This window comes from Argopecten irradians, chromosome 16 (assembly GCF_041381155.1).
Source record: "Argopecten irradians isolate NY chromosome 16, Ai_NY, whole genome shotgun sequence".
NCBI lineage: Eukaryota > Metazoa > Mollusca > Bivalvia > Pectinida > Pectinidae > Argopecten > Argopecten irradians.
In genome coordinates, this window is record NC_091149.1 from 5321136 (window position 1) to 5337142 (window position 16007).

Genomic DNA, 16007 nt, shown 5'->3' on the forward strand with positions numbered 1-16007 from the left:
CTGTATGTTTTAATTCCTCCATCTTCAAAACCTGGCACATCTTTATTATAATCCTTAAATGATCCTGACAGTAAAAAGGTCATAAAAACAAAAAATACTTCATGGATGTGTATTGCTTTACGTTACACTATGCCAATGATAAGTTTGACAGCTTACCTGTGATTACCTGTCAGGTAATTTGAGTACAGGTATGATGCCTTAATCACGTCAGGTTGCTGGTACTACTCCAGATCGACCCCACAGACAATACCGTTATTGTGTGTAATATACCGTTTTGCTTGATGATTATTACTAATCATATACTTTAAAAAAATTCTTACCTGAAAGGTAAGAGTTGATTACAAAAAAGGTAGATTGTTTATTGTCTTGTTAAGAGTGGGCTATATATAGATGAGAAATGTAGAAATAGATTGTTGATATATTTATAACTGAAAATATAGGTTTGTAGATCTGTATCAATTTGTGGGTCAGTATATGGGTGTGTTCAAGAAAGTGATATGCATTTGTAATTCCACATTTGCCCTAATGTAACTACCATATTCGACCCAATAAACACCCCTCCCCATTTTTGAGGCCTCGATTTCAATTGATCAAAACTACCCTAACTGTATAGATTTGCAATAATTTTGTCTTATTAGCACCTTTTCATTCTTTCAATTTTTCAAACACCCTAGACGCTTATTGGGTCAAATACGGTACTAAAAAACAGCTTTTTCTCACATGCAATTTACTTTCGTAATTCCAAAAGAAAATCTCCAAAAGGAGAAATTCAAAAGAACCGACTTCCTGCTATTAAGGTTCGTGTGTGTTGAGGTTCATCTTCTAGGTCAATATTTAAGTAAATTCGCGAAAGTTTATCTCCGCAAATTAATTAAACATTTACATTCTTTATATTGGCGGGAATTTCCATTTTCTGTTTTTTTCAAATCCATGAATGTTAATCTTCGTGAACTTGTTTTGAAATGGAATCTGGTAAACAGTGTCATGATACATAATATTACCGAAAAATATGCAAGAATGTTATTTTTCAATGAAATTCATCCGTAAAGAATTTGAGAAATTTTTCGACTTGATTCTGAGATTCCGTTTTAATGTCTTGTCATTTTTTGTCCGATCCGACCCCTTGGGGTTATAATAGAAAGTAATGGCAGGTTTTCGGTATCAGTTTCTTAAATCAGCCGATGTAAAATTGGAACTCTCCTGTAACTATTATATAGTGACAGCATCAGCAATGTGTCAATGGCATGTTTGTTATTCTATATGTCACATATATCGTAACTTTTAGTCATCTTGTTTTCCGCATTTAGATACAAGGGTCGCAGATTTAGGCTCAGGGTTGAGATCATGCAGCCGGATGTTCGCATTTGGTGGCGATTTCTTGAAGCAAAAATCTCTAACTTGAGTCAAACCTTCAGTCACATAATATACGTTTGAATTTAAGTTCTTAATAATAAGTTGGAACAATTCAATATTTCTGGAATGATAAATATATTGAAAAAATAGACATAAGGGGAAAGAAAATGAAGGAAAAACTTTAGGCTTTTGCTACCAAAAGTTCTCGAACATCTTCAATAAAAATTTGAAATGCATTTGAACCATGCTGTATTAACTCCTTTCAATTGAATTATCTTATTCTTTCCTAAATTTTCAAAATTGGGTTGTCTAGCCTTTGATTTAGAAGAGTCTAAATGTGTCTTTAGGGATAAATAAATATATGAACTGTGTATTTGGTGACTCGCCTTCGTTTATTTATTTAGTAAAATAAACTTTTCAATTTGGTAACTTCAGGGACACCAGAGCCAGTGGTGAATCAGTATTACTCAAGGCCGATATCTAAACAAGTCCGTTACAACTGAAGCTAGCGTAATCTCACAGCCCACTGTTTATCAAACGAGTCTAAAGAACGGAATAACAATACTAGACAAAGAAGTTCGTAGAGATAAAATGAAGATGAGTTCTTTACCAGATAGCTATCTGTTTGGGAGTTTCGAATTTCCCATTCTTACAATTTTCACAATGAAAAATAGCATTTTAATCGGAGAGCTGAGCGGTGTTGGTTAAAGTCCTACTACCCAAATATCGAGTAACATCTAATTTATTCTGACAATAAAACTCCTAAAATTTTGTTATGTTGGATTCTCAGTAATTGCTGTCCTTTCGTCTTGTAACGTAAACACGATACCGGTTCTGGCGGATTTCGTAACGAGTGTGACTCGTTGTGATGTCATGTAGAGATCAGAGTCGATTGAGTGCTTGTCAGTACCATTCTATTAACAATGAACTGTTCTCAGAAGATCTCAATGTATTACAAAGTTATCTGTTTAATTTAGTCAGTACAATGTCAAGGTCATCAAATCAAACCCTGTTTTGACCCTGTCTTCATGGTTCAAAACAAATTACAAGGATATTAGAATATTAAAGCCTATATGCTTGTTGGTTTAAAATATGATTTATGTATTTATCAAACGTCAAATACCTTGTTAGAAATACAAATTATGTTGTGTGCAAGGGTAAAACTGTGTCAGCACAGACCAGTCTGTTTCTCAATTTCTCAATGAACTTAATCACCCCTAAAATTTGATGATGAACTGTTCCAGCATGATAGAATTAGAAGATTTCAAATGTTTTTTGAGGGATGGATGATTTATTTGATCTAAATTGGTTCATATAAGGAGATTCAACCATTATTTCTTTGACTTGAGGGAACATTGTGATGTAGAGAATTAAAAGAAATATACATCTTTGTGTTAAATTAACAGACTGGTCAAAAATTCTGTTGTGAAGTTTTTTTTATATATCCATATTGAAAAATCTTTATTTTTATAGAACATATGTAAAGTTTATGAATTTCTTGCAGCGTCTTATGTTGCCTGGCAGAAAAACATTGATGTTGATTACTTTTGTGACGACTCCTCCATCAAATTTGAAATGTTTCGTAAATGTGTGTAAAAAGTCGTGGAAAATTTCTCGGTAGATTTGCGTTGTCTAGTAAAGCTCTTGATACACCGTGTAACTATTGCGATAAGTGTTTCTCTAGTGGTTCGACCAGAATAGAATCTTCCCGGGACTCCTGTTAGTGGTCAACAACATCTCTTTGATGATCATCTGGGTCGACTAGAGTCTTGACATGGTACATTCACAACACTGCGTTCTGGGAGTACTATGTTTGTCAATCCTAGAAACGCAGGTATGTCACTGAGGGCCGTGACACTACTACATAAATACATACACCATATTTACTGTTATAAGCGCCCATGGAACCTGAAAAAAAAAAAATCATGACAATTTGGAAATGTATTCGTCTAAAACATTATAAATAAACAATGACATTTTGGTATAATGGTATTAATGTTATTGCGTAATGATATGATAATACCAATATTGCACAAATTGCCTAAAATTCTTTATCAATAGTGCATTCACAGATGGAAGAAAAATTGTGAATGAAACAAATTTCTTGACCTGGATTCAAGCAACCTTGGTCCAAATTGATGGGTCAAAAGTGACCTTGACCTAGTTTGAAGTTTAAGCAATCTTTGTAATGTGAGTAAATACCCAAAGATGTGCAGTTCAAAAGTAACCTTGACCTAAGATAGCATTAGGAAGTGACCTTGACCTTGATTCAAGGTTGCAGCTATAAGCGTTCTGAATAATGAAATGTTATTGTGACATTTTGCTGTAATAAATGTGCTATAATCTAAATCAAAGTAAGATGCAATTTATCAGAAAAGAATCTTCATTAAAACTTTACATATTTAAGTCACAAAGATTGTTATCGCTAAAAACGATAGTAACGTGTGTCATTGGTCAATAAAGACATCAAATCTATACTTTAAATAGATCATATTTGTGCTCATCTAAAATTAACGCAAAAAATGACCTGTGGTTTAGCTGTCATTAAAAGTTGTAGTTTAAGAACAATGCTAACGAGTATCGGATACAGGTGGTAACTCTACAGGTGTGTTGTTACTGTAGTGTTTTATGTGGTGTATCAGGTGATCACCTATTGTTTTAATTAGAACAATACCCCTACAAAAAATGAATGCTTATGTTGGATTAAGGCCACATTTTGTTATCAAACTATAAAAAGCCTTTACTAGATAATGTGTACTATAAGCTGAGCAATTTGTGTGTTATCATAAACAGTGGGTCCCAAAGGATTCAAGTCAACAACCTTGTAGCCTTAACCTTTAATTACCTTAAATACCTGGTACCTACCGATCCTATGATGGTTAATGTGTTATAAGTATTGTATTTGTGGTCTGATCTTGTTGCATGTTGTCCATGCCCATCTTCCCCTACCCCTATTCCTTTCCTTCCACCTGTGTCCTACCCTGTCCATCTTCCCCTCCCCCATCCCCTGCCCCAATCCCTCCACCTTTGCCCAACCCTGCCCATCTTGCCCTTCTCCACCCCCTGCCATTTCTGTGGATCCACCTGTGTCTTGCCCTAGCTGCCCCTGTCCATCTCCCCCACCTCCCATGTCCAAAACCACTCCTGTGCCCTACCTTCCCTCCCTTTTCCTCCTGTCCCTATTTAATATATATATAGAGAGGAGGTTGTTTATATCTGGCAGACATTTCTAGTTTAGAAATAAAATTTTGTGGTTTGACAATTTTATGAATAAATGGTACTATCACATTATACAAAATTTGATAGGTTCTTTAGGCAAGTTTTTAGTACACCACAACAAGTAAGTTAAATTAAACCTAATTAATTCAGTAAAGTTTTGATAAGAATAGCCCCAAAACACAATAAGATATATACAAGGGTTAGAGAGATGTATAGATTCATACCTGTATAAGGTATACAATGATGTTTACCTTCAGTAAAGATATACCTTCCTGTCGTATGAGATAGTAACTTATATATACCTGATTTTAAAATTATTATGCTAAAGCTTTTGTCGCTTGGTCGACCACTCAGAAACATGGTATTTGATCCTTGTCACTTGCATTCTTAAAAAGGAGTGCTAATCATGGAATTCAGTTGAGCTTGTCATAGATCAAGGTCCCTAAAGTGCGTTCAAACGCATCTTATTATGTTACAACGAAAGGGGGGATGTGGACAAGAGGGTGTTTATGTGGCCAATTATTTCTTGAAGATGTGAATTAAGAGAAAAGTCGTATAATCTTATGTATGAATCTTTTAATAAATTATGTACTTATTTTGTCCTTTATCAAGCCCCTCCCCCACTCTTCCATTCCTAATAAACCTTCTTCTCGATACCATTTTAAGTATCGTATTCGACCCAATTAGCACCCAGGGTGTTTAGAAAATTAAAATGTGAACTGGATGCCTCAAACATGCATGGGCGCTTATTGGGTAGAAAACAGTATATCAAAAGTGTCAGAATTGACTGGTAAATAGAACCTGTTATAGGCTGATGGATTTGTAAAAATTGGTAGATTTACGAAAATTAATGGATGGTTTTTGCTAAAATGAAGTTATAATTAAGTCTTATTTGTATAAATGATTGTCATTTAAGGGTCATTTACAGTAATAATTAGTAAATAAACATTATTATTAAATAAACAGTTGTTTACTTTACCTGGATTTCCTTAGAAAAGTTGCTGTATCATACCTATTGATGTATGTTAGACAGTACATGTTAATTTGGCCATGTACACCTGGTCAGGACAGGTGAGACATTCCAGGTGAGAAAAGGTCTTAATATAACTTTCCAATTTCAGGTAAATGTTAGAATTCAATTTTCAAACCTTTCACATCAGATCTTATACAAATGTGAAAATGGATACTTCGACCTGAGCAGCTGGAAAAAATACATCAGAAAATAGTGGATTTCATGTTTCTTTGTATTCATAAAAGGAAAATAAACGTCTGATGGTTTCATTTCCTCTTTGAAAAAAAGTAAAGCATATTTTCCATTTCTTCCGATTCCTATATGCAATGCACCAAATATACAGGGAAGGCCATACTTAACTGTTAATAGGATGCTATTACCAACCAACCAACAAAGAGCAGATGAGCTGTGCACATTAAGTTAAAACTACTGAAATCTAATGGCCTCAAGGTCAAAGATTCTAGGCCACTTTTAAGGATTATATATAATTATAAAAACTCTGGTACAGAAATCTCTTTTTAAGCATGTAAAGTGCATAACAATTATGGTCAGAATTTGAAGAAAAAAAATTCTTTTTCGTACATTGAAGGTGTATGCCAAGGTGATGTTTTTGGCCCTTCACTTTTAAACCAATTTAAGAGAAGACACACATGCCATTTTTTCAGACAATGTGTAGTTAATTGTGTTTTTTCAAACTTTAAAGGTTTAAGCCAAGGTGATGTTTTTCTCCCTCACTTTTAAATCTTTGAGAGAAGACATGCTTGTTATTTTTCATATAAACAAATCTGTTAAAAAACATAGGCGATAGGACAAACTCAGGCAGACACATAAAAAAACTTACTATGGTTGCATTTGATGCTTTTAATTGTGTTTTGAATGAAAACTATAAAAACTATGTGTGGATTGATTTTTAAACTCAGAAGGAGAAATGGATAGCTTTTAGCATACAATTTATAAACCTTTTACAGGTAATTTGTTACCTGTCGGGCGGCAGGTACATCGTACACAGTTACGTTAGGTCAGCCCTTATAACGCTCTCTTGGCCTGGGGGATCTATATACCACTAAAGAGGCCTTGATATAGGTATATTCCACAATCGTTTAAACCAACCATCACAATCATAGAAATCGGCCAAAATCTAATCGCGCACTGAATCGGTTCTCAAGACAAATTGTGGGAAAATTAGATGTTCTGCTTGACTGATCATGGAAATCATCACTTTGGTTATGGTCTAGTGATCACAGGTGTTTACCTATTCAAGGCTGAACAATCAAGAATATATAATATGGACATTTTGTTCTGATGCTGTATATAGTCCTCTGCTGTAACCAAGGGGCACTATATTTTTCTTTTCTGTCTGTCTTTTTCTACCTCCGTCCACCCTTCTTCCCACATGAAATTTGTCAGCTAGTTTGTGCCCTCATAGCTTTATTTCTTGGAGGAAAGCCAGAGTACCTGGAGAAAAACCACCAACCAGGGATCAGTACCTAGCATTACTGCCCCACATGGGATTCAAACTTGCAATACAAAGGTGGAGGGCTTGTGGTAATATGTCGAGACATCTTAACCACTCGGCCACCCCTGCCCCTAATTTAGGGGCTCTGTGGGTGCATGACTTTGTATGGAAATAATATTTATTAGGATTCTAAAAAAACACCATAGAAAAAGATTTAGCTGTAAACTATCAAGAAAAGTCTTAAAGTCTTAGAATTGTATAATAAAGAAACATATTGTTACCTTTACCAATTCAAGAAAAGAATTCCTTGAAATAAGTCGGAGACCAACGTAACAGAACCCACCGAACCACGTTACAATGGTTCAACAAATCTGATTTACCTGGTAATATGTTACGTGAAAGGCTAAATTATCTCGTTAACCTGCTGTTATAACGATCAGATGACACCATTTGTTTACCAGTTTCTTACCTGTATACCATACCTGTACAGGTATATACACACGACAATAGGAATCTTATCCTGTTTTTATGTACAGCTGTAGAAAATTAGATTTGATAAGCGACCCTATATCCACTATGCTCTAAACTGTGATGTATAGTCCCCCAAGAGGATTTATGAATGAGCAAGTGTGTACTATTTACTTTGGGTCCAATTTCATTTCAATTTCTTGGCTGGGGATCAATTGATATAATACTACTGATAATTCTATACCTACATATACATACTATTAAAAGTTCCTGGGTTATAGACTCAATCGTGTACTTTACAGTTATAGCAACATTGAGGTTCGTTGGGTGGCTAAATGGTTGAGGTGTGTGACATAATTCTACCATTATTCGCCCACATGCAATCTCTGGACTAAACACTGTCTACCAGACACAAAGTTACTGATAAGATTTTCTCAGCAAAATTCTAATACGAGATTATCTCCCCCTTGACTGGCCACCAGACCCTAAGTTCTTGATAATATTTGCTCTGCAGATTTCTAATACTAGATTATCTCCCCCTTGACTGGCCACCATACCCTAAATTTACTGTTGAGATTTTTCAATAACATTCCAATACTAGATTATCTCCTCCTAGACTGGCCACCAGACCCTAAGTTACTGATAAGATTTTCTCAGCAGAGTTCTATACTAGATTATCTCCTCCTAGACTGGCCACCAGACCCTAAGTTACTGATAAGATTTTCTCAGCAGAGTTCTTTACTAGATTATCTCCTCCTAGACTGGCCACCAGACCCTAAGTTACTGATAAGATTTTCTCAGCAGAGTTCTAATACTAGATTATCTCCCCCTAGACTGGCCACCAGGCCCTAGGTTGTTGATAAGACTTTCTCAGCAGAGTTCTTTACTAGATTATCTCCTCCTAGACTGGCCACCAGACCCTAAGTTACTGATAAGATTTTTTCAGCAGAGTTCTTTACTAGATTATCTCCTCCTAGACTGGCCACCAGACCCTAAGTTACTGATAAGATTTTCTCAGCAGAGTTCTATACTAGATTATCTCCTAGACTGGCCACCAGACCCTAAGTTACTGATAAGATTTTCTCAGCAGAGTTCTAATACTAGATTATCTCCCCCTAGACTGGCCACTAGGCCCTAGGTTGTTGATAAGACTTTCTCAGCAGAGTTCTTTACTAGATTATCTCCCCCTAGACTGGGCATCAGACTCTAAGTTGTTGATAATAATGCTCAGCAAAATTCTTACACTAAGATTATCTCCCCCTAGACTGACCACCAGAAGCAAAGTTATAGAAAAGATTTTCTCGGCCAAATTGTAATGCTTGATTATCTCCCCCTAGTTTGAAACTTGGAAATCAAAGACAAAAATCATCCAGCCAAATTTTTGTGATGTTTTTAATATTCAAGAGACTGGTGGTCAGTCTACTTCTAGTAGCCAGATTGAAGTATTAATTGGAAAAAATATTCAACTTACCGGCTAAGTTTTAGTTCCTTCTTTTAATTCAGCGTAAAGGAAGCAGGGATGATTGATTTGCTGTTTGTCAGTATAATGTGACCAGGTTGAGGATGGGGGTACTGTTTGTTATATTTAGAAGTGTGATTCAGTGAGATAGCACTATGTGCTAGAGTTCCTCTATCACATTGAGACACAACACAAACATACCACAGCCTCCCAAATCACTTGTACTGCAAGGAATATAAGTATACACTGTCTATATATAGGAGAGGCTGTTCCTAAATGACTACATAGTGTTCAGTATTATCAATTGTTTTGTGGATATTTTATACACGCTTGGAAAATGATCAAGGGATGTATCAAATAATTGGGGGATAGGGTGGAACCGTGTAATTTACCAGAGGTCTCACCAGGCATATTGTTGCAAATAGGAAAATTTTGACTAGAAATTTCATAAAAAGCTATCAAAATGAAGAATTAAAGATTAAACTTTATAAGATTGCTGTAATTGATATTGATTTGCCATATCTTTCTCAATATCTCTACGTGAATTGTCCGACATTTAGAAGTTTATTGTCGTCTTTGCACTAGCTTTGTCATTTATGTATGATGTCCAATGAGTTTATATGATTGATATATGTGTTGACGTCCAGAGTGAGTGCTTGTTAAACCTGTTTCTCCACATATTTGATATTATACCTTTTTAAAAATTACCACTTCATACGGATGTGGAGCATTTAACATCTTGGTCATTTTAGTCACTGTTTGTACGAGAGTTACCTCCCTTGTATCAAGTTTTCTTGTCTCAGAATCTTAACTTAGTTGCTTCTGTTGTAGAGAGTATAGTTGTAATATAGATATTTATCTTTTTTATCTTTTCAGGCTGAAGAACTCCCAAAAGTAGCTCATCGATTTCGACATTACTTTTTTAATCGTCCACGGACTTGTTTTGTGTGTAAACAAAAAGTTCTTAGTCAAGGCAGTGCTTGTCAAGGTGGGTGAACTTATACAATAATCTTAGATATTTTATAATAAAGAAAAAAAAACAGTGGTGGAAATGACAAATTTAGCAACAAATATTTGATGTGCTTTTAAAATCAATCAAATCTGATCAAAGGATGATATGAATAACATGTCTCTACTTTTACTTTGAGTTTCTTCCTCTCGTAACATCCTTTAATTACTCTGACTGATAAAACGACTCAAAACAAAAATAAATCAAACCTTTAAGTAACAAAACAGTATTGTTTGTATCTAAATGATAGTCAGAATCATTTAAAGACATGACAGGTGAAGGACAGTCAGAGTACCCAGAGAAATACCACCAACCAGCAATCTGTACCTAGCAACTGCCCCACATGGGATTTGAACTCAAAACCCAGAGGTAGAGGGCTCAGTCCTTAACCACTCAGCTACTGTAGCCCCCTACCAAGACACACTTGTGTTGCCTTACTATCCAAGTACAATATTTGTAGTTTCCCAACTATGTTTGATCTTGTGTAATCTATAAATATTTTACCACTAGCCCACATGTTTCCCTTCCTTCAGAAACTTTTTGAAGAAATTAAAGTATTTGATGTTGATATTAAAGAAAAAATGAAAATAAACTGTATGCATATATCCTGTTATTATAAATGCTTGGAAAAACTCTAATACTGTAGTGTTTTTTATATCCTATGTTACCTCCGCAGTAAGGTTTCGATGGTTTTTAGGTCAAAAGTAACAAACTTAAAACACACTCTCCTCATCTTTAAGATGAAACAACGACAAACATTCAAATTCTGATATTGCCCAAAGTGTTTTTGAAGTTCATCTGATAGAATTTAAAAGAAATGAAAAGATTTTTGGAATTACAGTGAAACCTGCCTATAATGACCGCCCAAAGGACATTAGAAAAATGGTCTTTATAGCCAGGTGGCCTTAATACAGAGGTTGAATTGTATTGAAATTGGTCACTTGGGATCCTAGTAAAGTGGTCTTATAAAGCAGGTGGTCTTTATACAGAGGTGGTCACTTAGACAGGTTTTACTGGTATACTGAAATTTTGCTAGTTAAGATTAGGATATTTAAGAAAACAGTTTTAAAATTACTTTCTATTGAAATTCATGAAGTGATTTCAAATTCTTTTATTAAAAAAAGGAAAAACAAAATATTCATCATACTATTAAAATTCTATAATAGTCCATTTTATATGGACAGCTGAGATGCTGAAATAGAGAAAAAAAAACAACATAAAAATCTGTAGATAATGAAGAATCTTTTATGTTAATTGTTTTAAACCATGAATTCTTCGCAGGAGATTTTAAGCACCCTAAAAATAAGTGGCATGTGAACATTGAAACTCTTGAATTCTTCCAATAGAAGTTTGAAATTGAAACTCTGAATTCCTTTGGCATTTCTACCAGATGATTCAGCCTAAAGCCGTAGCACCTGGTAAATATCCGACTCAAATATTTCCTCACTTCCTGTTCGTCTCCTTGGCATTTTCTTCGTAATGAGAAAAAAAGTTAAGCTACTACCTCTATAACAATTTGAACTTTCTACCTAAAAAAATAACTCAGTGGCCATGTAAATTGAGCTTCGGTGGCGAGGTAAATTTCCTCTCGAACATTGCACAGATCCCAGAATGCTCTATAAACAATGGAAGCTGGTTTCTTTCCTGGAGGTTGTGTATACAGCTAAGAAATGGTTTATATTTCATGGGGTTTTTCTAGAACAATCCGTTGTCAGGTTGTGTAAATATTTATCCTTCGTTTTCTTTCCTCACCTGCTTAGTTATGTTTTCAGAGATATTACAGGATGTTGATCTGTCAGACAGTTTATACAAGTCTCTATCCCATAATACTACAGATGTACATGGACTAGTGGTTAAGGTGTAGAAACATCACAGGCCCTTCACTTTTAGGGTATGAGTTGGAAACCATGTGTAGCAGGTGCTTGGTAGCTAGGTTTCTTTGTACTTCACCTCCAAGTTATGAGTTTAAAACCATGTGTGACAGGTGCTTAGGTACTTATTGCAGGTCTATTGTTTTCCTTTGGAACTCTGACTTTCATCCAACTTCAATATCTTGTTGCATCCTTAATTGACCCTGGCCTTATAAGGATGTAAACAAATAAACCACATCAAACTCATAAAATTGTATCATCCCTTCATAAAATTGATTTCAAAAAAAGATTTGCAATGACTGAAGCAAAAATGTATACTTAGGAAAAAGATATATACCAGTAGTTTTAACTCATTCACCCCTGATGACACATTTGAACTCTTCTAATTCAAACACTGGCATATTTCATTATAGATTTTCAGGGGTGAATGATAAAATTAAAAGCAAACATATCTCATCAATCTCTTTATTTTGTGACATTTTTGTTTGTTTCTTGTAAAATACAAGCATGAATGCATCAAGTTAAAGTACATTTGTATTTCATATTCTTTAACAATATGCCATTGAAGATCATTCTCAAAGAGAAATTTTTTCAAGTAATAATGGTGACCATTACCCTTAATGTGTACTTCCATTAATTGTTCTGAAATGACAACATGAATAAATGTAATCCTGATTGACCAAAACATTTCTATATTAATCCTCACTATAGGGTCTCTATGTCACCATGGTTACCGTAAGCTGTGACCAGATGAAGCATTTTAATGTGGGTTATCAAAGTGTAAAGCAAATATATCTGAATCAACGACTAAATATGCATTACTATGTCATGTCATTTGAGACCATGGCAACCAAAATGACCGATTATTAATCTGTTCTTCAGAAACTGGTAAAATGTGCATACTTTGTATGTATAGCCTGTATGATGTCAATATTATATCCTTTAATTTAGTTTAACCTATTGATTTGTGACCATGTGGTTTTCCATCTGGATTTAATCTGAACATCTTTATTATTTTTCAGTTTGCAGATATATATGTCACAGGCAATGTGAAAATCAGGTAAGTCTTTTTACTTCTTTTCTATTTATTTCAGGTCAATGTTTGGAAATATCATCCGGCGCCATTTCCAATTTCTTGTGTTGGAAATATTTGATTGGATTATAAATATGGTATTTCCAATTATCCTTAGTCTTTGTGATACCTTTGACAATTGTCACAGAAAACCCCCCAGACATTGTTGATTTTATTTCAGCATGGAAATGTTTTATAAATATCTTACTGTAACTTGAAGGAGTTTTAACTATTTCACCCCTAGCAACTTAAGTCGACTCTACCATCCATTGATCTGGACAAATCCATTATGATCTACAGTGGTGAAAGCTAGTGTTAAATGGCATGGTTTTAAGGGGAAGATAACTCTCTACCAAAATTGAGGATGCAGTTTAGATGAATAACTTTGTGGCTAAGTTTAAAATGAATTTATCTCTGGTGGTAATGATTTTGTTCATTGTTGTCAGTAATTTTCTTTAAATATTTTCAATTTGAAAAAAATGTGGCTTTAGTATTAAGTTTGTCACTATATATCCGTAATAGTTGTGTTGGACTATATATCTATTATGTTCTGGCCAAGGGTGTGAATACAGTCATGGATCGGTCTGTGAATATATATACCATTAATCGGTCAGCCATTAATCGGTCAATTTCCTAATGTCCATCCATTAATGTCATTCACTTTGCTATTAACATTTGAGATAAAAATTCTGCATCATCATCTATCATAGAAATCTTGTTCAGTCTGACTCTTGACAAGGTCATCTGTAACCATGATGGATGCAAGAGTGTTAGTGATGAAGACTCAATTAGATGTCTGACATATGTTTGAATATCTTGACTAGACAAGAATGTAAAATAACTCATTTAACCCTGAAGACACATTTAAGCTCTTCTAAATCAAAGACTAGACCAGTCCATTATGGTATTTCAGGGGTGCATGATTTAAATATCTTCCATCTGGGCGATTTGATGGACATTAAAGATAGTCTGACATTTTCTGAAATGTTATACTGATAATTGAATCCTGACAAATTGACTACTGTTGACTGAAACCAATCTACAAGTTGTATATTTATCTCACTTTCCTCCTCTATTTCATACTTGGAAAGGAAAAAAGACAACTTAAAACTAATATTTTGAAAACAAGCAGTAAAATATGAAAACATTCGAAATTCAATGAACTTCAAGGAATCAATTTCAATCAATATATTAATGACCTAATAGCTGTTAATGTGTGCGCTTACATCAGATTTGCGATTTTGGTGTAGCAATTTTCATTTCTCATCAATGTTCTGATATTTGTGTATAACGAACTATGTTTATAACGAAGTAATTGCATTGGTCCCCAGAAGTTTGATGTAACCCTGTTTTACTATAAATATTTCTATATATACATTTTTGGTATCAAATGTTCAAGATGTAAATTTGTCACATTTACACAATATATTTTCCATCCTATCCTATTGTCATAACCTATATTCTGTCCAAAATTTCTACAAATGGAGGCTCATGGCAATATTTCTGGCTGATTCTTATCTTAATCTTACAAAATATGTTATTATTTGAATTTAAATTTATCAGATTGTAGATCAACAACACATCTGGGTATTTTGGTCATCTGCCAGAAGTGGTCATCTAATGATATTGACCAGCGGTCAATCACCAGAAATGACCATTGACCAGTTGTCACTTACCAGAAATGACCGGGTGACAACTATGTACAGTAGATCAATATTTATATTGGTATACTATTGACCACACACCAGTAAAAGTATTATAAATCTACATTAATGACCTTCAGAATAGGGAATGACTGGACATTTAAATGTTAAAAGGGTAAATCGTTATTCAGATATTTCTTTTAAATTTGTGTGGTAATAAATTTTGAAGGTTACCATTGATTATTATAGAGTTCAATTGAGTGAATAATTCAAGGTTTCAGAAAAATTGATCACCATATTTGATCCATAAATCAACCAAGGCACTGCGAAAATTGATAGGGCATGGGTTAGTTGTGAGAGTTGGAGGAAAGCCAGAGTACTGGGAGAAAAATCACCAACCTACAATCACATACTGACAACTTCCTTACAATGGATTTGAATAATAGTCCAGTCACTTCAAAGGTCGATCGAGAGTTTAGTGGTAATTTGAACACTTTTTATCTCATGATAAAAATTTGCCACCAGAGTCTTGTTAATTCTAAAATGTGCGGTAGCTGAAAATATAATGTTTATTCTATATTAACAATCTCTTTTTGAGATTTTCATTTCTTTGGCTGGCAATTTCTTGTTCTAGAAAATTCTATTAATTCAAGTACATTCAAATGAAAAATTGGACATTTCAACCTAAATTACAGAAAATGTATGTTACCGACGGTAACCAGGTGGAACGTATCTCCGAAGGAAGCCAAGTATACATCATCCTGTTCTCAAAGTGTACTCTTATACTCCAAATTATCTCCACGAACATTTCTTTACAGTTCATAAACATGGTAGTTAGATGTCGTTGTCAGTGAACGTCAGTGTTTATTGGTCACATGACCAGTATTGGCAAGTCACATGACCAGTATTGGTAGGTCACGTGACTGTGACATTTCACCATGAATTTTTCGGTGGAGAACTTCAGAAAAATAGACTCGCTGTCAGAACTGATATTGAAGGATTAGAATGAACTTTATATTCTGTTTCAACTTTGATTAGGAGAACACAGTGCATTCTGTGCATTAGGGTCTGTTAGACCAGGATAAGGCTACAGTTGTCAAATCTCGTTACATGGCTGTCAATTCACAACTACAAACATATGCTTTCTTGAAACACGTCTATTTTAAGAATTTTTGTACTTTCGCTTTAAATTTCTTATCAGTCTTTATTATAAGCATCACTTGAGGGGAAAAAGTCTTAGGAATTTTGGAAAATACCTTGGTAAAGTATTTGAATAGATGTTGATTAAGCCTTTTTGTAAAAGAGTGGGAATGAAATTGTGAGAGTTAAAAAACCCAGCCATGAAGCATATAAAAGATAGCTGTATAGAGTAAGAATTTAGGGCTAGCAAACATAAATGATTGATGAGGGAAAATTCAAATCTTAACAGAACAACTGTTTTGCAG

At 34.4% G+C, this 16007-nt stretch overlaps 1 protein-coding gene across 19 annotated transcripts in view; it reads left to right on the forward strand.

Moving 5' to 3' along the window:
- Nucleotides 1-16007, forward strand: part of LOC138310935 (tensin-3-like) — a 329375-nt gene that overhangs the window by 164768 nt on the left and 148600 nt on the right. For all 19 annotated transcript variants that reach the window (XM_069252269.1, XM_069252273.1, XM_069252277.1 and 16 more), the window contains exons 2-3: nucleotides 9844-9955; nucleotides 12870-12907. In XM_069252269.1, coding sequence (XP_069108370.1) covers nucleotides 9844-9955; nucleotides 12870-12907 — 150 coding nt within the window. The remainder of the gene's footprint in view (nucleotides 1-9843; nucleotides 9956-12869; nucleotides 12908-16007) is intronic.